Here is a 26,576-nt window from a genome sequence, read left to right as displayed (position 1 = left end):
TGATTTTATAACCCAGTGATGGGCTGGAAACACTGATCTGTTCCAGACATGCTTTGATTGCTGCTGCACCACAGCATCTCATAGGGCTGGCACAGAATAGGCACTTTACTAAATACTTGTTGAAAGAATGGACTTAAGCCAGTGTCATAAGCTTGATCCACACTACCGATGTCTCCTGATTACAGTCACGCAGAAAAAAACTAAACAATTCTCAGTGTCAGGCTAGATAACTCCACTTTTTATTCCACTAGACTCATGGCAACAATGCCAAATAAGGCATGAAGCACTGAATTTGTGAAGATGGCTTCTGCAAATGTGTCACAAGAGACTTACCACCTCCTACCCCCTGCTTAGCCAATATTCCTGTAAGGAAGAAAAAGGGTCCTGGCTCAGTCATCAGAACAATGTGAATTTCTGTGGCTACAGAAGAGTCCTCAGGGAAATCCATTCCTCCAGTATGTTCCCATCAAATACAAATACTTTGCATTAAGTAGTAAGTAGGGTGCAAACTACAAAAGGTCAGAGTGAAACCCATGGTGATTCAGATGATGGCAGGTAGGCTTCCCAGCACTTGGGGTCTGACCTCACCCCCTACCTTCCATCGAGGAATGCAATCCGATGGCTTCCAGTGACCTCCGAGCTTGATGGTTGGGTCTTTAGAGAAGAGTTCGTGGATGGCATCCATTCCAATTTCACTCATGTTTATGGCTATGGGGCCCTCTGAACAGAGGAGGGAAAAAAATAATAATTAAGAGGCCAGAAAATGGTAGTCTTATTCCTATGTTCAGGGTTGTAATCTCTGGAGCAGTTTAGTGCTTTTTCAGTGGGTTGTGTTTTTAACAGGGATGGGGGTCCCTTCCTCTGCTTTCCAACTCATTGCATTTCAGCAAATCACTATTACTATTGCCGGGTAAAGCAGCAAATCAAGAAATTGAGCCTTTGAGTTCTGCTTCTGCCAAGGGTGTACAGCAGCTGAACTTCTCAAAATGGAAGGAGAAAAGGAGCTGAGCTTGGCACCGTCGCTGTGTGCTCCTGAGGCACGTATAGACACACTGTCCCAATTCATTGATCAGTGACCCCGACTGGTCACGTCCAAACTCAGAACTCTCATCATCTCGGACTCAAGTCAAGGAGAGGACTATCCAAGAAGCCCCAAAGTACAGAAAAGGTGTAACAGTACATTGTCATTGCTTCAGATTATACATGAGATTCTAAGAAGGAAAGGAAAGGAAAGGGGAAGAGGAAAGGGAGGGGAAGAAGAAAAAGGAAGAGAAAGAAAAGATCCAAGAATTTTCTAAACTAGCACTTTGTTAAGAAAATAACTTCCCTCATAGCGAACAAGTCATATAATCAGTGTGAGATTTATATTAAAAGACAAAGCTGGTTGCCTACACTTTCTCTAGGACACCTTAACAGACCCCGAGTTACAAAGGAGGGGGCATGTGTAAAGCAAAGAGTGAAAAATGTGGTCGAAAACGGCACCAGGAACACAGGCCACCCTACAGAAGTGCTGAAGAGGAGCCAGGGCACAAGTAACGTTCATAATCCCTGTTTCCAATGGCCAGGAGGCGTTTACAATCTCTGTATAAGTAGACATATTGAGAGCTCAAGAACACTCTCCCTTTTAGTTTACTCAAATAAGAAGGCATCAGTTTTAAAAGCAGAGGAAGATAAGCAAGAGCTCTACTCACTCATGGAAGGGAGCCTTTCGGGGCAGGCATGGTTTGCAAAGTAGGTGAAGTCTTCAGGAAGAAAAGTTGTGGTTTGTAGGAAGGTTTCGCTGTGGTTCAAGTCAAGAGGATAATCTAGAGAGGTAAGACAAAAAGGCAACTCAGACTGGTACATGCCATCACTCCTGCAACTCTTCGATGCCTACCAAAGGAGTATTTTTCTTAGATATCATCTTTTGGGGAGGCAGGCCGCTGGCCTAGCTCCTTCAGCTAAAATCTGAACCCGTCAATAAAAATGTTAACCAGATGATACTAGTTTACCAGTGTTTCTATTCTTACTGTTGTTATAGCTTTATATGCAGGCAGTTCACAGTCACATAACCTTACAACATAATTAAAAAGAAAAAACACAGGGCCCCCTCCCATATCTTTCTCTAAAGGAACCGCTCTCACTTCCTCGCCTACTACCTCAGTATTTATCTCCATCAGCCTGCACACCCAATCTCGATGCTTCGGTTTTAGGTCCATCTGTTGACTTCTCACTGCGGGAGCTGAAGACTGCACTCCCTCACTCCCCTGCCCCCGCCACACACATACGCTTTCCATCCTCCAGTCTCCCTCCAGTCAGATATGATAATTGTGGTTAGGACAACCTTCAGTATTTATATTATGACAATTCAATAAATACTCGTTGTAGCTGAGAAATGTGCAAAGTTATGATTACTTTTCCTTTCCTGCATAATTTTTTTTTCCCGGAGCGACTGTCTTGTTTTCCTGTTTGCTTAGTTTTATGTGAAATGATGACAACTTGACGTCATGCCCTTTGCCACTTCATTTCCCCTGAAGACACAGGCATCAGGTCTTCCCTCAATTTCCTCTTCCTTAAGAAGGTCCAGCACCTCCCGATCCACTCCAGTTTGGACAGGCTTTCCTGTGAGCCTGATGTGCACATGCTAATCTGGGATCTCCCTTCCTCAGTGTGCTGGGGAGTCCCTTCATCCTCCTATAGTATCGAACCTCAGTTTTCCTAAGTTCAGCTTCTCCCTTGTTCTCACTTGGTAGAGCACATTCTTCCAGTGGCTTCCTAACAAGGGGGAAAGGGCAGTGATTTTGAAACCCTGTATAGCTGATTATTTTCATTCTTCCTCACTTGATACACGGTTGGTTGGTTTTATAGAATTCAAGGCTGGAAATAATTGTAAAGGTGCTATCCCACTGCCTTCTAGATTCCCCTGTGCCTGTTAAGTCCGAAGCCATTCCCATTCCTTATCTTTGTAAAAGGTGAAGTAATTTCTTTCTGGAAGTGTAAGGAACTTTCTCTTTGTTCAGGAAATTTCATATTGGTGTGCCTAGCCCACCGTGTTGACCTTTTGGTGGGCTTTTAAAGTTTGGAAATTCATGTCCTGTTCTAAAATTTTGCGGTGAGGAGGAGGTATTATTGTGGTGATGATTTCCTCCCTTCTGTATTGTGCTATCTTTCTGGAGAACAGAAAATAGGACTCAGATGTTGGACTTCCTGGCCCTATAATTTTCTCATCTTTTCTAACTGACTTTCCATCTTGCTATTTTTCTGCTCTACCTTGAGAGATTTCCTCAATTTTACCCAGTCCTTCTTTTAATTATCATTTTCTGCTGTTATAGTTTTTATTTCAAAGTGTCCCTTTAACTTTCTGAATGTTCTTTTTTTTTTTTCAATATCTTGTTCCATGTTTGCAATCCATTTCCTCTGACCCTTGAGAACATATGTGATAGTTAAGTTTTCTCCTCCCAGCATATTCTGTTTCTTCCAATTTGCTGCTTCTTATTCGTTTTGATCTCTAGCACAGTGATCCTTGGCCATCTGCTAATATTTAAGAGTGGGGAACGAAAGCTAACTGGAAGGGTCTGGACTGAGGGTCTTCATTGGAGGGTATTCTGGCCAAAAGTTTGGTTTGGAAACCTTCAGTGTCAATATCTTTGGGTCTTTCCTCTTGGTCCAGTCAGGTTCCCCAGAGAAGTCTATTCTAATCTCCTGCCAGAATCATACGGTCTTTGCTGCAAGCACCCTAAAACTGAGAAAGAGGAAAAGGCTAGGGCACCCTAAACCAAGCCAGGTCCCCCCAGTTGAGGGACCCTCTATTTTACCATCTCTGGAGGTTATCAAGTCTCCAGTACTTTGCCAGGATGGGGGAAGGAATCTGGGTATCTGACTGCTTTTTAAACAGCTTTCAACCAACGTTATCTTAGTTGCCACCTTTATTCTTATCTCCAAAAGTACTTGATGTTGCTGATTCTTGAGCTTCTGAGGGATTCTGGGGTATAAACTGCAGTGGTTGTTGGCTTTCCTTGCTGCCACATTAGCAGTCAGTTTTCTTGGGTCCATTAAGTCCTTTATCACTGGTCCATCTGCTTTCCAACTTCCAAAATTTTTTGCTGTGGTCTCCTTCCTTGTTCTCATTTTCAGGGGTTTACGCCATTAAACACACACACACACACACACACACACACACACACACACACACACACAATCTACTGTCATTTTAGTGACGTGTTAAAGAGTAAAGCAGAGGCCTTCTTCCTAGGGGGAGGTATGAAGGGGGTCCTCCAACCTCTTTATCTTTTGACAGATAAAGAAAGTGAGGCACCGTATACACAACTCGTACAAGGAGACCTGTCTAGTGCATAACAGGGACCTGACTAAAATCTGGGTTAGTGATCTTTCCATTACACTGCACTATTTTTTCAGAGTATGAAAATCTCTTTCACCAGTCCTTTGGGATTCATGCTGATTCTATGAAAATTAAAACTTCCTATTCACATTCACTTTGCACCCTGGAATTCCAGAATCTTCAACATGGATATTTTTTAAAAAGCACTATGAAAGGGCTTCCAAGAATCAAATGGCTAATACAGTGAATCCTTTTATACAGACACATGGCTGCTTATTCTACAAGTACTCAGAGGACGAAACTCAATGAGAGGCAACTTGAAGAGAATTTGAAGTCTCTTTTTTTTAATATTATGAGTATTTAGTATAAATATGGCTGAATACAAGGATTCATATGTATATAATAGGTTTCATATCCTCTCATGAATATAATAATATTTAAGTCTCTTAACAGGGGAGGAAAGGAACAGAATGCTTTCTGTCCTTTTTAGTTGCAGCTTTCCTGAAAAACAATAAGCTTGCATTTATATAAAGACATAAACCAAGTCAGCATGAACACTAAAGGTAAAATTACATTTACACAGAAATTAGTCCAAAGTCCTCAGTTCACACATGCAAATCCATCCTAAGTCCAGCCCTTTCTGAAGGTATTAACACTTCAAAAAGCTACATCAAGAACCTCCAATGCTAATAATTTCTCTGGGTGATTCTCATTTTGCTTAATTATATACATATATATATACACACACACATATTTTTTCGTACATAAAATGATTCTTTTTAAGAAAAAAAATTAGCAGTTTTCATGTGTTCTAGAAAACGTGTATGTCTGTGATGTGCGCATGTGTGGAGGGAGAAGCTGGTTAGAAACGGCATCACAAAAATCATAATCATCCTCATCAGTTCACTCAGTCCCATGTAAAATATACAAATCAATTTTCACTGCAAAGTAAAGGAGCTGTTACAGTGGAGGATTACTGGACTGAATGTCAATATTATGACATAGTATGAGTGTGTTTCACGTTTGGTAATTGCAATCATTGTTGCTTTTGTTGTGGTCATCCATTTACAATGCTTGGTGTCAGTTTATTTATCTCTTGTAAAAATAAAAAACAGAGTGTGTGTGTGTGTGTGTGTGTGTGTGTGTGTGTGTGAAATAAATAAATAAATAAATAAATACTTCTTAAGGGAAAAAAAAAAAGAAAGAAACAGCATCGGAGTAATTAGGCAAAGAAATTCCCATAAGTATTACAATAGGCATTTTCATAAGCAAACGAACAAAGACAGAATAATAATTCTGGGCAAAGACAGAACCAAACCTTAGAGCTACAACCTAAGTAGGGAACAAGAAGTTAAAAAAACATGTGGGAGAGGAGACAAGACACCGTCTAACCTTAATGATCCCACTTTGGGGGTCTGTTTGAGGACACAGATAAATTCCTTTCTACTTCCTTCCAACACTGATATATATATAATAGGCCTGGTAGTGAAACTGTACAACCCAGATTGGGACTTGAACCCACTGTCTTTTTTCTTTTTTTTTTTTGGCCACGCCCGTAGCATGTGGGATCTTAGTTCCCTGACCAGGGATCGAACCCGCACCCCCTGCATTGGAAGCTCGGAGTCTTAACCACTGGACCACTAGGAAGTCCCATGAACCTACTGTCTTTTAACTGAGATCACACACCTGGTCTCAGGACTTATTGAAGCTCAGGTTATGTCTCAGCACAGAAATTCAAATTCAGTGACAGACAAAGTGGTAGGTAAGAAGTGGATTTGTTTAGAGATACACATTCCATAGGCAGAATGCAGTCCATCGCAAAAGGCGAGAATGGCCTTGGAAGAAACACATACCACAGAGTGTGGACCATCTCAGGTGTGAGGCCTCGAAATATGCGGTTGTTAGTCTTTCTGAGCTGGGCAACTTCATAGGCTAACTAGTGGGAGGATAATTCCAACTTTTTGCGGGAAGGGGCAGAGATTTCCAGGAATTGGGCCACCGCCTAATTTTTGACCTTTTAGGGTCAGCCTCGGAACTGTCATGCATCTATGGGTGTGTCATTTAGCTAATGTATTACGGAGAGTATATCATGAGGCTCAAGGTCTACTGGAAGTCAAATCTTCCTCCATCTTGGACCTAGTTGGTTCTAACGAGTTTATGTCGTATCCCAAGGGCTATGTCATTCTTTTAAAGGTTGTGCCCTGCCCTCTTCCCTCCTGTTTCATTAGCAGCTAGCATGAAACAAAACACCACTTATTCTTTTCTTCTGGTTACTAAATTAATAATGTCATTTAAAAAAAAGAAAACCTGAAACACACAACTCCTAAGTGAAAGTCCTCCATAACCTTGCCCTACACCGTGGAGAACACCCACCCCCAAAAAACACTAATTTCCTCATTTCTAATTTTAAATTCTTTACGTAAAAATTTAAACAAAATCTACCTTTCCACTAGTAGTAGAAGCCTTTTAAACTGGAAGAGGCAGAGGAAATTAATTGCTCACAACCTGGTAAAACTGTGCCTGGTTATTGTGGAGTCCTAGCTCTCCTCCAGCCGCCTAGAAATGGGAGGACTATACTGCATACTCTCCTCAGGGGTTCCAAACACCCATTTCTTAGTCTTCTAAAGCACGACCCTACTGAATGAGGGAACTGCTGAGAGAAAAAGCCAGCCTGCTGAATTTCTATGGTCATGGTTTTACTTTTTAATTTAAATCTAATCCATTTCGAATCAGGACATGTTCTTCCAGCAAGGGAGGAAGACGGCAAAGAAGGCAGCTGCTTTTACATTTATAACATGGGACCACAACAGACATCCTTCCTACCTGCAGATTCAAATGGCCTGCTCGGTCAACTTTGCTTTACATCAGTGGTTCAGCAGCCTTGGCTGCATATTAGAATCATCTAGGAAGCTTTTTAAAAATCCTTATGCCCAGGCTATACTCCAGACTAATTAAATAAGACCCTCTGGGGGTCGGGGGTGGGGGCAGGCATCAGCATCTTGTAAAGCTGCCCAGGGGAGTCCAGTGTGCCTCCAGGTTGACATGGCTACTCCAATACACGGTGGTGGGAAAATTCTGCTTTCTCCCTCAAATTACCAAATCCAGCTGAGCGGGGACTGAAAAGTGCTGACTAACAGATGCCAGGAAGAATCACTACTTTCTCCTCCCATTTGAGAAAAGGCCAAACCCTTGCCTCTCTGACTGAAAAAAAGTGGAAATACATATATATTAGAAAGACGTCATCAGGACAAGCATTTGTAAAATATAAAGAATTTGCATTCTTCGAGAGTTAGCACGCTTAAGGCTGACTACCTGCTGGGAGAGGAGACGTAAAGACAACTATGGACCTAGCAGCCAAAAAATAGAGAGAAAGAGGTTAAGAATATCGACCTCACTGAATAAAGTACGAAACGTACTGGCAGTGACTCTGTTCATTTTATTTGTCTATGACAACAGACCTGTTTTGAAGGATGTGGGCAACAGAATACTTTCCTGAGTATGTGACCAGAAGGGGACTGAGGCCATCAGCATGGGGAGGTTTGTGTGCATGTGCACGTGAATACAGAGGGAAGAAATCTCCCTCTGGGTAAAACTGACTGCGTAGAATGACACCTGGAAATTCGTACTTAAGAATGAGAAACGCCAGGCCATCCAACCACTCACCCCAAATATACAACTAAGTGGCTGGAATGGATGAACCCAGGGATTCTCTTCTGATGCCAATATTCTCTTGAGCGTCTCCCCCCCAGTGCTCCGAGTAAATTTTACAGGACTCACAATCTCACATACCAACGGCTTTCAGTGACAAGAAGTTTCTCCAGGTCATTATTTCAGGCTTCATTCCAGGTCACAGTCCTGATCCCTCAAAGTACTTTCTTTTTAGGCAGCAGCCATTTTAGCTTTCAAGGATAAAGAAAGCTAGCATTACTTAAACGACACACTAGCTTTTCAGCTACCCTTGGCCTCCTGAAGGCCTTTGAACGTGGGTGTGTGCCCCAGCATGTTTTTTCCAGAGCAGGGCAACACAGTTCATGAACTACCTCAGTCCAGGCCACTCTTACCAAACCCACGGTGCCCCTGGCGGGAGTGGCCGGGTCAGCGGTGGCGGTCATCTGGCTATCTCAGCAGCTTTAGGCCCCAAATGCTCTTTCTGACTGTGCTAGGCAGAAAATTACTTTGAAATGAATAAAAATAGTTGGTTTTTACTGGATAACTTCCAATGAAATGATGTTTCCTCTTCAACACTTACTCACCAAGGATGTGCCAATGAAATAGAAGCCAATCAAGATGGTAATCTCAGAACTAGGTTACAACACTTAAAACGTGTTTTCTTGTTAAATCTATCCACTCACACACTCAAAAATCATTTACTCTATGCCTCCTATGTGCTAGGCAGTGTACCAGGTACCAGGCGTAGTACAAAGGCAGCACAGGCAATGAGGAGTGCTGCTGGGGTTCAGAGGTCAGCAAATCCCAACCCCACTGCTGCAGAGTCCTATAACTCCGACCCCTTCATCCCTGAAAGGGGGACACAGTCATTATCTTACTGAGTTCTTGTGAGGAGTCTATGAGATAATGCAAGCAAATCATCTACCCCAGGGCGTTTATGCCAACGGAGCGGGGCCAGCAGCGCCAGGATGGTGCCGCTGGAGAGCGAGTAGATGATGGTAGAACTAATAAACCCATTCCAAGGAAGGGTTCTGTAGAGGGCTTTGAGCCCTCAGACGACAAGTGTCTGTTAAGAGCTACTGATGGGAAAAGGAAGATCAGCACTGTGGTGAGCTCCAAAGAAGTGATTAAGTTTCAGATGGCTTATTCAAACCTACTGAGAGCTAACACGGATGGGCTGGAGAAGGGGGACAAAAAGAGCAATAGTAAGAAGAGCAAAGCAGCACAGTGAAGGGCACCAGATCTCCCATTTTCACCAGCTAACCACTGAACTGCTATTTTTCCTTTGGTTTTTACTTTGGGCCACAAAGCTGGGTTTCTGATTCCCCTACAATAACTGTTTTCATGTGAGATTAGGGTCATTTTTGGATGGAAGAAGGGCTGTAGTATTTACTACAGGGTAAATAGTTATAAGGGTAGTTTTAAGGTATATAGTTATATAAGGTAAACAGTTATAAGGGTAGTTATAAGAAGCCAGTTTATTTTACATCTGGCTAAGTGGTCTATGTTGTATGGTTGTAAGTTTCTGGATAATAGTTTATAGTTTCTGTAGCTGTCTGTGAAGAGCACTGTATCATTAAACCTGTATTTATCAGCACTGACCACCTTTTATTCCTTTTCCCACCCCATAAAAAGTTTCTGGCAATAGTCCCTCATTCTGGAATGATGTGACTATGAATAGGCTTTAGGCCCTGTCTTATGGGTTACTGGAATTGAAACCTGACAATTTTATAAAAAGTTGTGTTACTTCATGGGTATTTTTCCCAACTTGCTGTATAATTTTATCATCATAGTTCCTTTAGCAAATTTGAAAGAGTTCTCATAGCCAAATTAGAGTTTGCTTAACCAAACTAAGGATAAGCCTATTACAAAATCATCAAGAATAAAGATTCCGGGCTTCCCTGGTGGCGCAGTGGTTGAGAGTCCGCCTGCCGATGCAGGGGACACGGGTTCGTGCCCCGGTCCGGGAAGATCCCACATGCCACGGAGCAGCTGGGCCCGTGAGCCATGGCCGCTGGGCCTGCGCGTCCGGAGCCTGTGCTCCGCAACAGGAGAGGCCACAACAGGAGAGGCCACAACAGTGAGAGGCCCGCATACCACAAAAAATAAAAAATAAAAAAATAAAGATTCCAAGTTAAAAAAAAAAAAAAAAATCATCTACCCCATCATAAGCAGGCCCCGACAGCAAAGACTTCCGATTTATGAGGAAAAGAGACACATTAAACACAAAATGGATGATTAACTAGTCCAACCAGAGGGATGCTAGGAAGAATTATTTTAGTGTATGATAATTTGAGGATAAACACATGCAAATTCAAGTAACAATGGGTCCCTAGATAGGCCTTCCAAGGGTGCAACTCACTCTCTGCTCAACTTCCAGGGACAATAACCCCTCAGGGAATTAGCATGACCTGTGTTGCAAGACCAGCAGTGGTGCAGGGATGGAGACCTGCCGCTGCGCACCCTCTAACTTTGAGAGAAAACAGGCTACCTCGCCAATGGCCCAGAGAGAAGCCCCAGCATCCTCTAACCTTGGAGAGGCATGAACACTTGGACTGGGTAAAGGTCATGACAGCACACATGCTCCTTTATCTGGAGTGATACAGGGGAAAGAGCTCTGAATGGCAGTCAAAGTATTCCCGAGTTTTATCACCCAACTAGAAGCAGGTTTGGGCGGGGTTTAGGGGAAGTCACATGACCAAGCCACTCCAACACCCACAAGATTACTTGTACATGTGAAAAATGGAAGTAACAAAATCCTGCCTACCCGATGGAGCCATATCCGAGTCAAGTGAGACAATGTGTGTGGGATCATCTGTTAAAACCGAACACCACACAGGATGAATTAGGAAACAAAAATGTGCTTGGCCTTCTCCCTTGACTTCAGGAGCTGCAGGGACTCCTCTTCCAGGTACGGTACAGAGCTCAGGCAGTTTGTCCCGTGAGGCCACAATTTGGCTGAAAAGCTCTGAAAAGTTGATTGTTCGCTCTTTGCGAACAAGAAGAAAGGAAGTAAGTACCAAAGCTTATGGGTTTGCTAACTGTAGTGCTTGGTTGCTGCTAAACTGGCCAGCAGGACAGACTGATAAATTAGGACATGGTCAGTTCTTCTCAGGATTTAACTTCCCTTTCAGAGGCAATGCTTTCTCTTGATATCCCAACACCCCAGACTAAATCTCACTTGCAACAGTTGCAAAGCAATTTCACATTCTACAGTGAGCTCTGGACAATCTTAGAACTTACTAGAGAAGAAAAAAGGATTGATTTGGAGGAAAGAATATTTTTTAAAATATACATATTTTATAATACTAGGCTTCAGTGAAATCAGTAAGAAGCCACAGGGAAAGCACATTGGTCCTCAGTCATAAGTGGCAAATCATGAATGCGAAGCAAAATGAAATCTCAGAATCTATTTTCTAAATAAAAACCATCCCTGGCTGGAGACTGGAGAGGCCTCACGACAGACCCATTTAACCATCTGGAAATACTTCCTCTGTTCAATTTTTGGAAGAGTTAAAAAGAGAGACATAAAAAAGACAGCCTCCTCTCAAAGGTGAAGAACTTGCTATGTACAGTCTTTTGTAAAAGTAGTTAAAGTCAAAACCACGATTCAGGAACAAGTTCTTACAATATAATGTTAGGCAAGCCATCCAACCTCGGTGTTCTTTTTCCCTCTTTATATACTTAGTGCTTATAAGATAATAAAAGTTACAGGTAAAAGTTCCAAAGACTGAGGCAGAAATGTTCACTCCTGGGTCCATCATTACCGCTTAGCTGAACTCCTGGGAGGAGGCCCTCTGAGCAGACCATCTCTTTACTAAAAATATACCTGAGTCATTCACACTGCTGTTCCTCTTGACGTAAGCGCTCCGAACCACCTGCTCGTAAACCTGAGCGCCGATCGTTCTCATGTTGTCCCGGATGAGAATGCCTTGAGCCTGCATCATGAAGAGGTAGGTGTTCACTGCTAGTGTTGGAGGGTCTCCTGCAGAGGCGGGGGATGGCTGTGGCTCACCGCGGGGACCAGGACACTGGCAGCAGAAGCCCTGGCATCCGTTCTCATGTTGTCCCGGATGAGAATGCCTTGAGCCTGCATCATGAAGAGGTAGGTGTTCACTGCAGGAAACAGACGGGGAGGGAAAAGAGGTTAATTCAAAAGCAATCAGTAACATAAAACACACAGAAAACCCCACATAACTTTGGGTTTCTTTCTTTTTTATCCCCTTTTCTTTTTGAAACCTCTTTCAGCTCTAAAACCCTACAAATGCCGTAACTTCTATTTTCCATACTGGGTTCTACGTTTTCAGGACACCAATGTTCCTTGGGTAGCTAGCAGAACTTAGGGGTATTTCTGTCCATATTCAGCAGTTTTAGAAAAACCATAAATGAAAAAAAAATTATATTCTACCTGGTCTTCAAATACCCAAGCTGTATTCTAGCACTGTTATGATCAGAAAGACCTTTATGGATCAGTTAAAACATTCTGAAAAAGATCTCTGCTCTCTTTAAGTTCACATTCTCAATACTCAATCGCTATCCTCAGAGAAAGGAAACCACCAATTGCCCTGCCTTCTGGAAACACTTAGATGTAGGTCTGGTCCTGGCTATCTTTCGAAAGTGGTGATGAAGGTTCCAGCTATTTTTCTTTGCGCTATTTGGAGAGAAGAAGAAAATAACGAAGGATATTAGCAGTCCTCACTACCCACCCACCTCAGCCCCAAAGTTCAAAGCAATGGGAAAGGAGCAGGGGGCTTGGTCCAGGTGTCAGTTAAAACATATTCCCTTCATGATACATACAAATATCCAATCATTAGGTTGTGCACCTGAAACTAAAATAATGTTATATGCAAGTTATATCTCAATAAAAACAAAGCAAAACAAAAAAACCCATATTCTTAACATATTAACTGCCCAATCATCGTCATCTTTGGAAAGCGATCTCAGGGGTGGCACATTTGTAAGTCTAAACTCTGGCGTGTGCTAGGGATCATCTGAACACCTGACTGACCACTAACCAGGCCCCAGGCAGGTATGCAAGAGAGAGGCTGGGCCACTCCTCCAGACTCAATACACACAGCCTTGGGCGGTCCTGGTTCTTCAGCAAGACATATTCTGTGAACACTGTCTCATCATTATTATCACAGTGTCCTGCACATAAAGGGCAGTAAATAACGACTAAATGGATGAAGCTTAGAAGTCTATTTACTTTATTTCAAGCTATTGTGTGGTGCTTGTACTTGTGCTGGGGGTGGGGACAGGGACAAATCAAATGGCACAACTCTCAATGTGGAAAACACCAGGTGGCCCACATTAAACGGGGACAGAAACTCTTTCAAAGATTTCTAATCATCTCTAAGATAAATCCAGAGCCGTAAAATAATTAACAAAAGAAATCAATGTTCAGAATGCTTTTAGAAATGAGGGAGCAGGGCTTCCCTGGTGGCGCAGTGGTTGAGAGCCCGCCTGCCGATGCAGGGGACACGGGTTCGTGCCCCGGTCCGGGAAGATCCCACGTGCCGCGGAGCGGCCGGGCCCGTGAGCCATGGCTGCTGAGCCTGCTCGTCCGGAGCCTGTGCTCCGCAATGGGAGAGGCCACAACAGTGAGAGGCCCGCGTACCCCCCAAAAAAAAAAAAAAAAAAAAAAGAAATGAGGGAGCAGTTTCAGATTAGGCCTGGCCGTGACTGGAAGACAACTGCATGCCTAACTGCTGGCCCTGGCTGAGAATAGATCAGATACAGTGTTTACTCTCTGTAGCAAGAAAAAGTTACAGGAAAAAAAATTAGCTTCAAATCCTTAAAGAAAGTACCATGCTGTGAAGCCTCTGAAAACAACAGTAGCATCTCATTTTCTATTTACAGCAGAGAGCACTGTGCCCGGTCATAGTAGGTAAGTAGGTAGTTAAGCCTAAGATTTAAACTTCTTCCAATATCATATTTCTCATGTGGTTCTGTACTATTTTTTTAATCACTTAGACTTATATATCTTATACATATTATATTAAATCTTCCTTCTATCCCCAACATACTACTAAACCAGTTGTCTTCAATAATATAGAAACAAATATTTATTGAACATTGTGTGTAAACCTGTCAGTTAGGCACTGCAAAAAATACACTACCTCTTTTCTCCCGAATTTCATCTTCTCTGAGCTTTTTATCTTCTACACTGTAAAGGGCACTGTTGTTAGGCCCTCTTTTAAAAATTCCCTCCCTTTCTTAGTTCTGTAGGATTCCTCGAAGGCAGTTCTCAAACCTTTCCCTGCCTATTGCCTGGAGAGCTTTCTGAAGCCTGCTTCTATGCCTCCCACCCCCAGAGACCCTGATTCAGTAAGTCTGAGTGGGGCCCATGAATTTGCACTTGTAACAAGCTCACAGGTGATACCAGTGTGGCTGGTCAGAGGACCACATTTCCAGAACCAAGGCTCTAGGGAGACTTCAGCTACCTAATAAATAATAGTGAGTAACATTTATTGAGCACTTAATTACCTAATTCTTTATCTCATTTAATCCTCATAACCTAAGAGGCAAGTAATAGTATCCAACTTAGAGTCAACCTCTAGGCTTCAGTTTCTCCACCTTGCTTCACCAAGGTCACTGAGGGATGGATTTGAACCAGGTGTACTTACACTCTAACCACTGAGCTTAAGAACTTGCTCATCCACATTCTAGCCACAACCTGTCCCTCAAAGATTTCACACACCCACATGACTTACGTGATTGCTCTTAAGGAAACAGCTCTCAAGTCCTTATCTCCTACACAAAGCTGCCAGGTGGATCTTTCTTACTTACAGATTTAGCCACACCCGCTCCTTCTCAAAAGCCTCCTGCACCTCTTGCCTGCATGCCTGGGCCTCTGCTGATCTGCAATGCTTCTGCTCTCCCTTCTGCCGTCCAAATCTCATTAATCCTTCAAAACCCATTTTCTATAATTCTCCAGTCTTCCCCTTCTAGAATTTCTGTGGTACTGTTAAAGATGGTCAACATTTTGCCTTTTGTTCACATTTTGTCTTCGTTTGCTAACAACTGTCTCGTGTGTTAGCCTTGTCATTCAGTTAACAAATTTACACAAGCCACGTATTATCAATGCTTTTTCTAATTATCCACAGGAATTAGCACAAGGCTGAAAAAACAAAAGGCTGAAGACATAAATTTTGCCAAACAAAAGAATATAATCACAAATTCACAGACTCAGGGTTGGATGGGATTTTAAAGAACACTTTTCAATACCTCCTCATACACCACCCAAAAACTATGCCTTCCAAGAACACAGAGTCAGTAAGTAAAATAAAGCCATCTTCGGGCTTCCCTGGTGGCGCAGTGGTTGAGAGTCCGCCTGCCGATGCAAAGGACACGGGTTCGTGCCCCGGTCTGGGAAGATCCCACGTGCCGCGGAGCGGCTGGGCCCGTGAGCCATGGCTGCTGAGCCTGCCCGTCCGGAGCCTGTGCCCCGCAGCGGGAGAGGCCCACGTACCGCAAAAAAAAAAAAAAAAAAAAAAAAAAAACACGCCATCTTCAAAGAAAATTCTACTTTGGTTTGGGTCCAAAATGTTTTCCAGTCACTTTTACCCACTGGTTCTCATCCTGCCCCTTGACAGAACAGTAAAGTCCTTTTCCCACACTTCAGATATTGGAAGACAGGCATTTTCAACCTCCCCCCACCCTCACCTCTACCCCACCCAACCTCCTCCTGCAACCCCATGCTAGACAGCCCCACTTCCTCTGTGAGCCCCCTGCCCTTGCAATCACCACACCTTCCCTCCCCATCCTGGCTGCTCTCCTCTGAATACCCGCCCAGTGGTCTACACTTTGACAAAGAGTGGTGCCCATGCTGACAGTGGTCCAGGTGCAGTCTGATGGGCCCAGAAACAAGCAGAAGTACCAGCAGCCTTATTCCATCTGTTACCAAAGCGCTGTCAACTCAAGCCCCCTCCTGGAGATGCAAATGCACAATAACTCAAGGCCAAAGAAATCCTACAGCGGAGAGGCTGAATAATCTAATCCACCATTTCCCAAACCAGCCCCTTTTCCCCCACATAATATAACTAGTAGCATCAAGTGATTCTCTGCAGAACTCATTTTGGTAAACTCTGTTTTGGGTATTTTTATTAATTGAATTTAAAACTTCCATTACATGGTAGATAATCAATCGATAACTGCTGAGTGTTGTTGGTAAATAGCAGTCACACCATATTACTGATTCACATTAAGCTTGCTAGAGGCAAAATACTCAATCTTTTTAGCTGCTAAGCTACACTTCCTCTGTTCTGTGCTCATGCAGTTGGTTATAGAGATCAAACTGTAGGACGACCTTACAAGTGTCCCTATTAAAAGTCTTGTCACTAAATTTAGCCCATGGTTCTGGCCTAAACTAGGAAGTGTGTATGCGTGCTGCTTTCAATCTAAATGATCTCATTTAAAATTCACGTCTTTGTGAAGCAGATATCATCTTGATTTCCTATTTAAGATAAAGATGTCAAGTCCTCCAGAAGTCATTTACCCAAGGTCACATAGTTAGTGAAGTCAAAAACAGAGAGAGGAGAGGTTAGGTGTTCCATACCACTTTTATGAACGTTTCTTTGAAAAATGGTACTTTCCAATAATGTGTTCCTGATCAACTGTAGCTGAATCACAGATAAAAAAAAAAAATTTAAATTGGCACATGGTTGTTAAATCCTTAATTGTGTCCGTGCTTTTTATTTTTTTACACACGGTACTAGGCCACTGTGGGCCAAGGATGAGCAGGACAACACAGAATAAGGTACAGACACAACTAAATAAGAAGGTATAATGCAGTGTGATAAATGCTAAAATAACATCTACTACAAATTCAGGCTTACCAGTAGCTTTTTTACACTTTCACGAGAAATGGTACTTATTATCCAGCCCCTGTTTCTAGATTGAGGCATCTCTTATGATCATAACTTAGCTGAGAAAAATAAGCCCCATTCAGGTTTACATAATTGGAAATTTCCGTCCAGATGCCAATGTAAGCAGCTTTGGGCCATGGCTTTAACTGGAGAGTTTCTGGGAGCAAAGCACCAGGGCCTCCTAACAGGAAGGCATCCTGTCCTCTCTCCATCAGAATTCCAGTCAGCCTCCATATCCCTAGGAATCACGTAACACGATTTTCACTTGAACACACACATTAATAAATGACTCTGACTCATAAATAATTCCTCACTAGATAATGAAATCTGACATTCCCGATTAGGGGCAGAATCATTTGACACAACTGAACCCAGGAGGAAATGACAATTAGAAGAGTCTATATACTTAAGAGTTCACAATTTGTTTTAACCTAAACATGTGTATCCTTAATGTTTGTTACATCTGGCTTGGTAAGCTAAAACAGCATTAAGAAGTAGAAAAAGAAAGCCATTCCTTTCCTAACCACTGTCTAAAATCTGTCTTAACACCAACACCCAGACACTCCCGGCTTTATTTTTCTATTACACCTTTTCTTATTTGTCTTGTTATCACCCTCTAGAATGTGAGCTCTGTGAGGGCAAGGATCTATGCCCCTGGTGGCTAGAACAGTGTGTCTGGAACACAGAAGACGCACAATGAACACTTGAATAAATGAGTATCGAATTCGGGACAACGAACAGTGGAGACCTCTAACTTAGCTGTGCCCAAGAAGGCGTGGATATGGGATTCTAAGACTTTCTCTCTCCCTTATGAGAGGAACTCAAAATGTTTTGAGTTAACCAGCTTCACTGCACGAACCTGTTCTTAAGAAAAGTTCAGCAATTCCTTTTCACCAACTGAGCAGAGCTGCCAAATAGATTAGCTTTTCCCTAAAAATGTTCTCTGGTACTCTCACTCCTCATGAAGTTGTTTGGTTTTTTAATGTTCCTTAATATAATGCACAAGTTTATTCAAAACCTTGTGCAATATTATTTGTAATAGGAAAACACTGGGGAAAAAAACTAAATGTCACCCAAAGGAGACTGGTTGAATAAATTACTGTACATTCACATGGATGGAGTACCGTGAGGCTACACAAAAGAATGAGGAACCATTGAAAATAGCCCCAAACTGGAAAGAACCCAGACGTCCATCTATAGTAGAACAGATTAAAAATGTGTAGCCTATTTGAATCTTGGAAAAGTATACAGCAACCAGGAGAGACAAACTGCAACTATATGCAACCACATGGATGACTCTCATACATCACATGGAACAAAGACACCAAAGGGCACAGATGGTGTAATTCTATGTACACAGGGCCCCAGAAGAGGCACGCTGATTTGTAGTGTCAAAAGCCAGGGAAGAGTTATCTGTGGGGCAGGGGAGGAGGGTTGGAAAGGGGGCTTCTGGTCATCTTTTATTTCTTGACCTGGATACTAGTTTCATAGGTATATTCATTTTGGAAAAAGTCATCAAGCTGCTCACTTACTTGTGCACATTTTAATATGTACGCTATACTTCCATAACATTTACCAAAAAAAAAATAAAAATAAAAAAGAATGAGTAAAATCTATGAACTAATTTCCAGGATATATTGTTAACTGGAAAAAAGCAAAGAGCAATAGCGTGTGTGTGTGTGTGTGTGTGTGTGCGTGCACGCGCACGCACGTGTGTGCGTTATGCTGGCTGTTCAAGACATAAGGTGAAATTTTATACACATATTTTTATAGGGAGAAACAGGGGAAAGGCAAACCAGGTAAACATTCATTATACACCTCTTGTGTGCCAGGACCTGCCCTTCACTCTGTGAATAAAATGATAATTATAAATAAGATACAGTCCTTGTCACTATCTTCAGTCAAAGAGCCAGACAAGGAAACTGTAGCCAGTGCTGTCTGTAAGGGGGCACAGGAGAGTGGCTGTAACTCATATAGTGACGCGGGGGATCAGAAAATACTCTCAAGAAGAGGTGACTCTAGGTTATGGTCTTGAAAGAAGAGTGCTGAAATAGGAAAGGGAAGAGCAAATGAAGGGGCACAAAGGGAGAAAATACATTTGAGGAACTAAAAGCAGTTGGGTATGGCTGGAATGAAGGGTATGTATGGCCAAAATGCGAGGACGCGGTGGGGTGGGGATGGAGTTAGAAAAGCAGAGGGGAGCAGGATCACAAAGGGCTTTATGTGCTATACTTAGGGGCGTGACATGGAAGAAATAGTCCAGGATCAGATTTCAGGTGGGCCAACTAGTAGGAATCAATCAAAACAATTGAATACACCCCTACTCAAATTCACGGCTCCAGATAAAAGACTGAGCTTTTTAGTATCCAGACCTAAGTTACTTAAAGGGAGAAACTTCTTTGGATGAACTGAATAAGGTGCTGTACGTAGAATCCCATTTGGTTACTACAAGCTGGGTGCCAAATCTTACCAAAGACTGTATTTTCGCTCTACATGAAGCAGCAGGAGGAATGCCCTGTCTGCCAAATCTTGGAGCAAGCAGATGGAGTGAAAGACATCAAGATATAAAGCCGGTACTACTGATACACAGCCGGGGAGAGCTGGGGCAGGGGTGGGCAAAGGTGGACCTGGCGTTCAGTGGGCCCATCAGACTAGGTGTTCTTTCCCGGGATTGACTCACATCTGGTATCTTTGTTCTTAACACCCCCTACAGGCCAAACAATGTATGATTTCTAACAGGGTCAAGTACATTCCAGGAAAACAATGGAACAAATCGATGGACCAAGGATTATACCCCATTCACATTCATATGATTTCAAAATAAAATAAAGGATGGGGAAAGGGAGAGCATATAAAGGGAACAGAAATAGAAAAGGAACAAATAGAAGAAAACAGGAAGGCTGCTCACTCTCTCTTCCTGCCCCCATATATAAAATACACCAATGAGATATAATAAAAATCAAGGGGAAACAAAGAACAGATTATGTCATAGGCATGTTGAAGTTTGATTTCTGCCATGCTAGAATATCTGCAAAACCTGCACGGCTTTTTTGGACCAATATTTTCTGAGAAATACCAGAACCTGAAAAATAACTGATCTCCACTCCCCAAATCAGAGATTATCAGTGTTCACTGCTCCGCACAATAGGTGTTCTGTAAAGAATGAATCCACTTATTCTGCTTATAAAGAGACAGATTCCTGTAAAAAGCAATGCATTTCTTGAGTCCCCTACGTGCCAGTGCCTTTCTAAATACCTTCTGCGCTATCCCATTTCATCCTCACAATAAACCGAGAGGTAGGTTATTACTCTCATTTTAGAGATGAGGGGACTGAGGTCTAGATATAAGTAACTTGACTATTTGGAGCCACGATTTCCCAACAGGTCTTTGTCTCCAGAGTCCAGGTTTTTAACAAACATGTTCTATCATCTCCCAGGTTCTGGATGCCCAGGAGTCCTGTGAACCCGCAGCTGTCATCACCACACTCTGCTCGCTGATTCCTTTCATCTGAAGCTTTACCTCGAACTCATACATGATTGGCCTCCAATATTCCACTTCAGTGGTGGTGCCAATGATCATGGTATAGTCTGGTACAGCCCTAGAATTTTATTAAGTTTTATTAAAATGTTATCAGTTTGAAGCTTTAGTATGAATCACGAATTTTTGCATTTCAGATCTACTTAAAATGTTGGATACTCATACGATACAGAGAGAGATGAAGATCCAAGGTGTGGGTACACAGTGACAAACATTGAAGAAAAAAAGAAAGCTGTTTGGGTTTTTTTTAAGACGCAAGGAATTTTTTGACAATAAATTTACACCCTTTGGCACATCTATTTTAACGTTCTGGAGCAACTGTGTGACAATTTTCACACTCCTCTGTACGAATGCTCTCTGGTGACACCTGTTCATACTAAGCTTTAATGGCTCTTTTCATGGCTTTTCCTGATATCATCCCACCCCCAAGATTAGAACTGTCTTGACGCTTTCCCAGCTGATACATAAACTCTTACCATGACCCCTATAAATGTGAGCCTATCTCTTCCAGCAGGCTGTAAACTCCTCACGAGTACAGACTGTCTTGCTCTTTTTTTCATCTACAATATCTGATAAACAGTAGACACTTAGCTACTTATTAAATTACTGAATTACAGCTCAGCACACAGCATGCTGTTATGGCCATTTGGTGGAGGTGAGCCTTGTTTTCTCAAATGAGAAGTAGACTGGTTTTTCTGCAACCATACAAGAAAGATTCTATAAGCCAGAAGACAGCATAGTGAAACTGATACTTGACTAAGTTTTCTGGTGTAAGTGTAAAGTATAACCTTTTGGGAAAACTATTTGCAAATTCAACAAAGAGCCATAAAAATACTCGTATCCTCTGATCTAGCAATTTCAAGGAAATTATCCTAAATATGAGGACATTCTATGCACGAAGTTTTTAATTAAATTATTCCTAAAAACAAAAACTTGGAAAACAACTCAAAAGCAACAATTAAAGAACAGATAGGTTAACAGTAATATATATTCCTGGTAGACTCTTATACAACTTTAAAAGCAAAAGCCATGAAACCTTATAAACAGAATAAACGTGGAACACCTAGCATAGACTATCATACTCTTAACAATACGAAAAAAAGTTCTGTTATATTATGGTAATTATTGCTAAAGAATAAGCACATGCATGAGGCAAAAAATGACTAGAAGCAAATTTACTAATATGCTTAGATGGTAGGGGGTAACAGTCATATGAATTGACTTTTTTCCTTCTTCTGTTTTTCCAATTTTCTCTATAACAGCTTTTCGTTGTTGTTGTTAATATACAGTAGGGAAAAATAAAGGATTCCTCCAGCCAGACTGAATTTATCTAACATGACATTTATAAACAAGATATTCACAATTCCGTTCTTTGCTCGTCAGGCTAATGGGAGAGGGGGTAGGTGGGTGTATAAAGTGTGCAGCTGCCACACTTGAACTATCTCCACATCCACATTCTGTTCCAGAAAGGTTGCCAATAATGGCTGCCACATTCTCCTTAAGTCCTCCCTACCCTGAAGGCCAGGAGAGCTTCTTAGACCAGAATTGCCTACAGAAACCAAGAATTTACGCATGGACAAGGTGTTCTAGTTTTCTCTCTTGGGAGTAGAGTATATCTACGCTGCACAAACAACAGACATGAGGGGAAGGAGAAGAAACCCCTCATATTCTAAGGGAAAAAGGTAGAGGGTAAATTCCTAGACTGAGTAGGCCGACATTGGTTCGACTCCTGTCCCTGGCTGGCTCTGTGGTCCTTTCCGGACCTCGACCACCCCATCAGTACGATGGCATTACTGAACTGGATACAGTTTCCTTATCCTTTTCTACCAAGCCTGACCCCCATCACTGATATACATAGGAGATCTTCTGCAAATAAAAATGTTTATATTTATACTGAATATCTTCAAGACATAAACTTATATAATATTGAATGTGCTTTTGCAAGTCACACAAACCCCTGTAAATTCTGATTCTTCTCCCTTCCCTTTGGATCTTGAGAATCACTAGACTGCAAAGTCTTTCGGCTCAAAATCCCACAATTATAAACTCACTGTCTTCTCCTCTCTTCATTTGGGAAAAACTGACTTACAAACACCTCAGATTTACATTTGTCTACCTTCTCGCTCCTTCTTTTCCATAGGGAGTAGGGTTTGGCTGTCCTTACACTGTCGGCCTTCCTTTCCAGAACAACGGCGCTTTAGCCCTCTTCATGATAAAGCTGGGAGTGGAGCCTGAATAAGATGGGAAAGCACATTCCCAGAGCCACCGCCTTCTCCATACACACTGGAGTGATCTAGAGGGAACATGGGTCCACACAGGGCTTCTAATTCCCTATATTTCCTCTCTTCCTCTCTGACCATGTTGAAAAATTGCATTTTCATGATGATTTAAAAGAAAACAATTCTATAGTAAAGAGCTGTATTTCTTTAACTCTGAAATGCTGTCTGCCTACAACTCAGTTTCTTCTATCCCTTTGCAAATATATAACATAAGATTTTAGGATCAGGCTAAAAGTTGCTTGTCTAAAGGATTCAAAAGACTGACAATAATGAATGTTGGTGAGGATATGGCGGAATAGGTGTCTCCTACCTTGTTGAAGGGAACATAAATTGATATAACCCATAGAGGGCAACCTGGCGAGGTACTACGTCAAAGTGAAATGTTCACACCCTTTAAACCCACTTTCAGGTATTCATCCTAAAGAAATAACTTGACAAATAGGAAGTATGTCCAAGGATGTTTATCTCAGTATTATTTATAAAAGCAAAACACAAACCTACCTAAATGAACAACAAAAGGACTAGAGGAAAAGACTGTGGCAGAGTCAGTCATACCATGGAAAACTAAGCCATCATGACTTCATGAAAAGAAATCACACTGTGTAACGATGTATACAGGACATCACATCTGTGTTAAAGTAAAAGACACAGAGGAAAATACATGCATAAAACAATTTTGGAAACTGTACATCAAGAAGTTCACAGTGTCATTTCTGCTCAGTAGAATTATGGGTCTTCTGTAGTTCCTCTGCTGTTACAAGGCAGCATTTCCGTAACAGTCAGAAAAACCCTTGTATGATAAAGAGCGTCTCTGTTCCAGCAGTGGAAATTCTTGCAGTAACCAAATCTGTTTGAGTTGATCCAAAATTTCAAAGTTTCCAGAATTACTAAGAATGCTTTTTTCACACAGCACCTATTTAATATCTAGGAAGAAACTCTAGGAATGCTGCCTTAGGACATGGTCTTTTTCTTTTCATTTTTTTAAACGATGTTTTCATTTTTTTAAACAATGATCATACATTTTTATATGGGGGGGACACAAAAACACAACCAAGCTTTTGCCTTCTTAAGGATTCCCCCCTCTTTACTGCTCCAGACACAATTTCCCCAACCCCAAACCATTATTCTACTTTCGCCTACCCCCAAATGATTCATAATTATCCTAAAACTTCTGGTGCTTCTAGTTATAACGTCATCAAGCAAGTTTTCTCCATCCATCCCACGATCCCAAAGTATTTTTCCATAGACAGCTCTTTGGTCTCCCTCCTGATCCTCTTTTGGAAAGGAGATTATTCTCCATGTCCTATGGGGATAATATATGATAATCATATTATTTTTACCCTAGAAGGTTGTAACAGACTAATAGGGTTATCTACTCTTTGGGAACTTAAGTGTTTCCAGAAGGCATCATTCTAGCTGAAATTAGCAACCCAATTTGTCAAACACATGAAATCAGAGCCATGATTTCTACAGAAAGACAAAAATTACTAAAGAAAGCACTTGAAAATGTCTTGACTCTGAGGCATAAACACTCAGCAAAACAAGGTCTTCCCTTAACACCCCGTGGGTATGAAACCCTGCCTCCAGACCAGATGGCTTGTCTTTGGCAAACATCAAACTGTAGTCCTAGAAAGGGGTCTTCTGAGCCACTCATCTGCTGTCATCTACGATACCACTTTGCCTTTCACTTGATCCAGAATCATCAGATGATAACTCTTCTTTCTTCAGCTAAGTGATGCTCACATTTTACAGCAATGCAAGGCCCACCAAGTCCACAGAAACAGAAGGGCCAACCTACTCTACAAGGAAATGCTGTAAAGTGTAAATCGTGTTCAAAACTTATAAGACTACTCTGGAACATTAAAAACAAATTCTTCCCACAGGTTACTTGATTGCAAAGGGCAAAGTACACATTTACAATGGGGAGATCAGACAGGCATCCTTGACCAAGGCATCAAACCGGGCATTGCTAACATTAAAACAAGGTAACATTACCTTCAAGAGAATTCCTGCCAAAAAACTTTTAACCTACATCTAATCAAGATTTTAGATCTCTGGTTTACAAAAAATACAGGGGATTAAGGAAGACATCAAACTCAAACCAGGCAATTCCAGATTGTAAGACAGTCTATAAAACAATTGGCCTGGACTCTTCAGAAAGTTACTCGGGGGTTGAAGGACAGGGCAGGCAGCTACAGACTAAGAGACCAAAAAGACATAATCAAATATAATGATATAATAATGTGAGTTGGGGGGAGGAAAGCTATAAGTAACATTTTCAGCACCACTGGGGAAATTTGGATATGGACTAGATATTAGAAGATATTACGAAGGTACTGTTAATTTTGTTAGTTGCAATAATAGTATTGTGGTTATACAGGAGAATATCCTTATTTTTTAAAGAGATGCTTGCTGAGGTATTTAGAGTTAAATATCTTGATGCTGGGAATTCCCTGGCAGTCCAGTGGTTAGCATGCCACACTTTCACTGCCAAACGCACAGGTTCCATCCAGGAACTAAGATCCCGCAAGCCGCATGGCATGGCAAAACAAACAAAACTTGATGTCTACTTACAATTTAATTGTACGTGACTCAGAGGAAAAAGAAAAAGAAAGCCAGAGTTAAAATAAATAAAGCGAAGTGGTAATAACTGTTGACTCTAGATGGAGGGTAGTATGTTCACTGTGTTATTCCGTTAACTTTTCTGTATGTCTGAATTTTTTCATAATAAAAATTTGGGGGCGAAGTCTGATTTTGGATGTATCTCAACCGCCAACTAAATCTAAATTAAAGTATACTAATGCTATACTAAGAATTCTGTAAATGGGTCAAAAATTATAATACAGGGAGTAAATACCCTTAGTGAGGGTCACATAAAAGCTTAAAGCATCCAGTGGCTACTCTTTTTTTTTTTTTTTTTTTTTAAGATTTTCGGGGTAGAAGTTTATTAATTAATTTATTTATTTTTGCTGTGTTGGGTCTTCGTTTCTGTGTGAGGGCTTTCTCTAGTTGTGGCAAGCGGGGGCCACTCTTCATCGCGGTGTGCGGGCCTCTCACTATCGCGGCCTCTCTTGTTGTGGAGCACAGGCTCCAGACGCGCAGGCTCAGCAGTTGTGGCTCAAGGGCCTAGCTGCTCCGCGGCATATGGGATCCTCCCAGACCGGGGCTCGAACCCGTGTCCCCTGCATTAGCAGGCAGATTCTCAACCACTGTGCCACCAGGGAAGCCCTTTTTTTAAAAAAAATTTATTTTATTTATTTATTTATTTATTTTTGGCTGAGTTGGATCTTCGTTGCTGCATGTGGGTCTTCTCTAGTTGCGGTGCACGGGCTTCTCACTGCAGTGGCTTCTCTTGTTGTGGAGCACGGGCTCTAGGCGTGCGGGCTTCAGTAGTTGTGGCACATGGGCTCAGTAGTTGTGGCTCGTGGGCTCTAGAGCGCAGGCTCAGTAATTGTGGTGCACGGGCTTAGTTGCTCTGCAGCATGTGGGATCTTCCCGGACCAGGGATCGAACCCGTGTCCCCTGCATTGGCAGGTGGATTCTTAACCACGGTGCCACCAGGGAAGCCCCTCAGTGGCTATTCTATGCCCCCTCCCCAATACTTTACTTTCTTTTTGGAAACAAAAGTTGCATTTACTCTTTTCCTCAGGAAAGCTGAAGAGAAATTATAAATAAATCTTCCTGCTCCCTAACTTCATCTTTGAATGGCTTTCTACCACCTTCAAGGTCAAGCTGAAATTCCTCATGCTTAGCATGACTTTTTTATTATTATTATTATTTTTTTTGTGGTATGCAGGCCTCCCTCTGCTGTGGCCTCTCCCGTTGCGGAGCACAGGCTCCGGACGCGCAGGCCCAGTGGCCATGGCTCACGGGCCCAGCCGCTCCGCGGCATGTGGGATCCTCCCA

The 26,576-nt window shown here is 42.0% G+C and overlaps 1 protein-coding gene and 1 long non-coding RNA gene across 2 annotated transcripts in view; one reads left to right on the top strand and one right to left on the bottom strand.

The window, feature by feature from the left end:
- The window catches only part of LOC129392795 (uncharacterized), a 176,323-nt gene extending 155,117 nt beyond the window's left edge, over window positions 1–21,206 (top strand). Inside the window, exons 2-3 of the long non-coding RNA XR_008619417.1 lie at window positions 20,291–20,434; window positions 20,529–21,206. This is a non-coding gene — a long non-coding RNA (uncharacterized lncRNA). The remainder of the gene's footprint in view (window positions 1–20,290; window positions 20,435–20,528) is intronic.
- B4GALT5 (beta-1,4-galactosyltransferase 5) overlaps window positions 1–26,576 on the bottom strand; it is a 78,978-nt gene that overhangs the window by 6,781 nt on the left and 45,621 nt on the right. Inside the window, exons 2-4 of the mRNA XM_024128307.3 lie at window positions 11,817–11,951; window positions 1,692–1,805; window positions 596–720 (exon numbers count right to left, since the gene is read on the bottom strand). Coding sequence (XP_023984075.1) covers window positions 596–720; window positions 1,692–1,805; window positions 11,817–11,951 — 374 coding nt within the window. The remainder of the gene's footprint in view (window positions 1–595; window positions 721–1,691; window positions 1,806–11,816; window positions 11,952–26,576) is intronic.

This window comes from Physeter macrocephalus, chromosome 14 (assembly GCF_002837175.3).
Source record: "Physeter macrocephalus isolate SW-GA chromosome 14, ASM283717v5, whole genome shotgun sequence".
Taxonomy (NCBI): domain Eukaryota; kingdom Metazoa; phylum Chordata; class Mammalia; order Artiodactyla; family Physeteridae; genus Physeter; species Physeter macrocephalus.
Note: the sequence above shows the minus strand (reverse complement) of the source record. Positions and strands in the feature narration are given on the sequence as shown.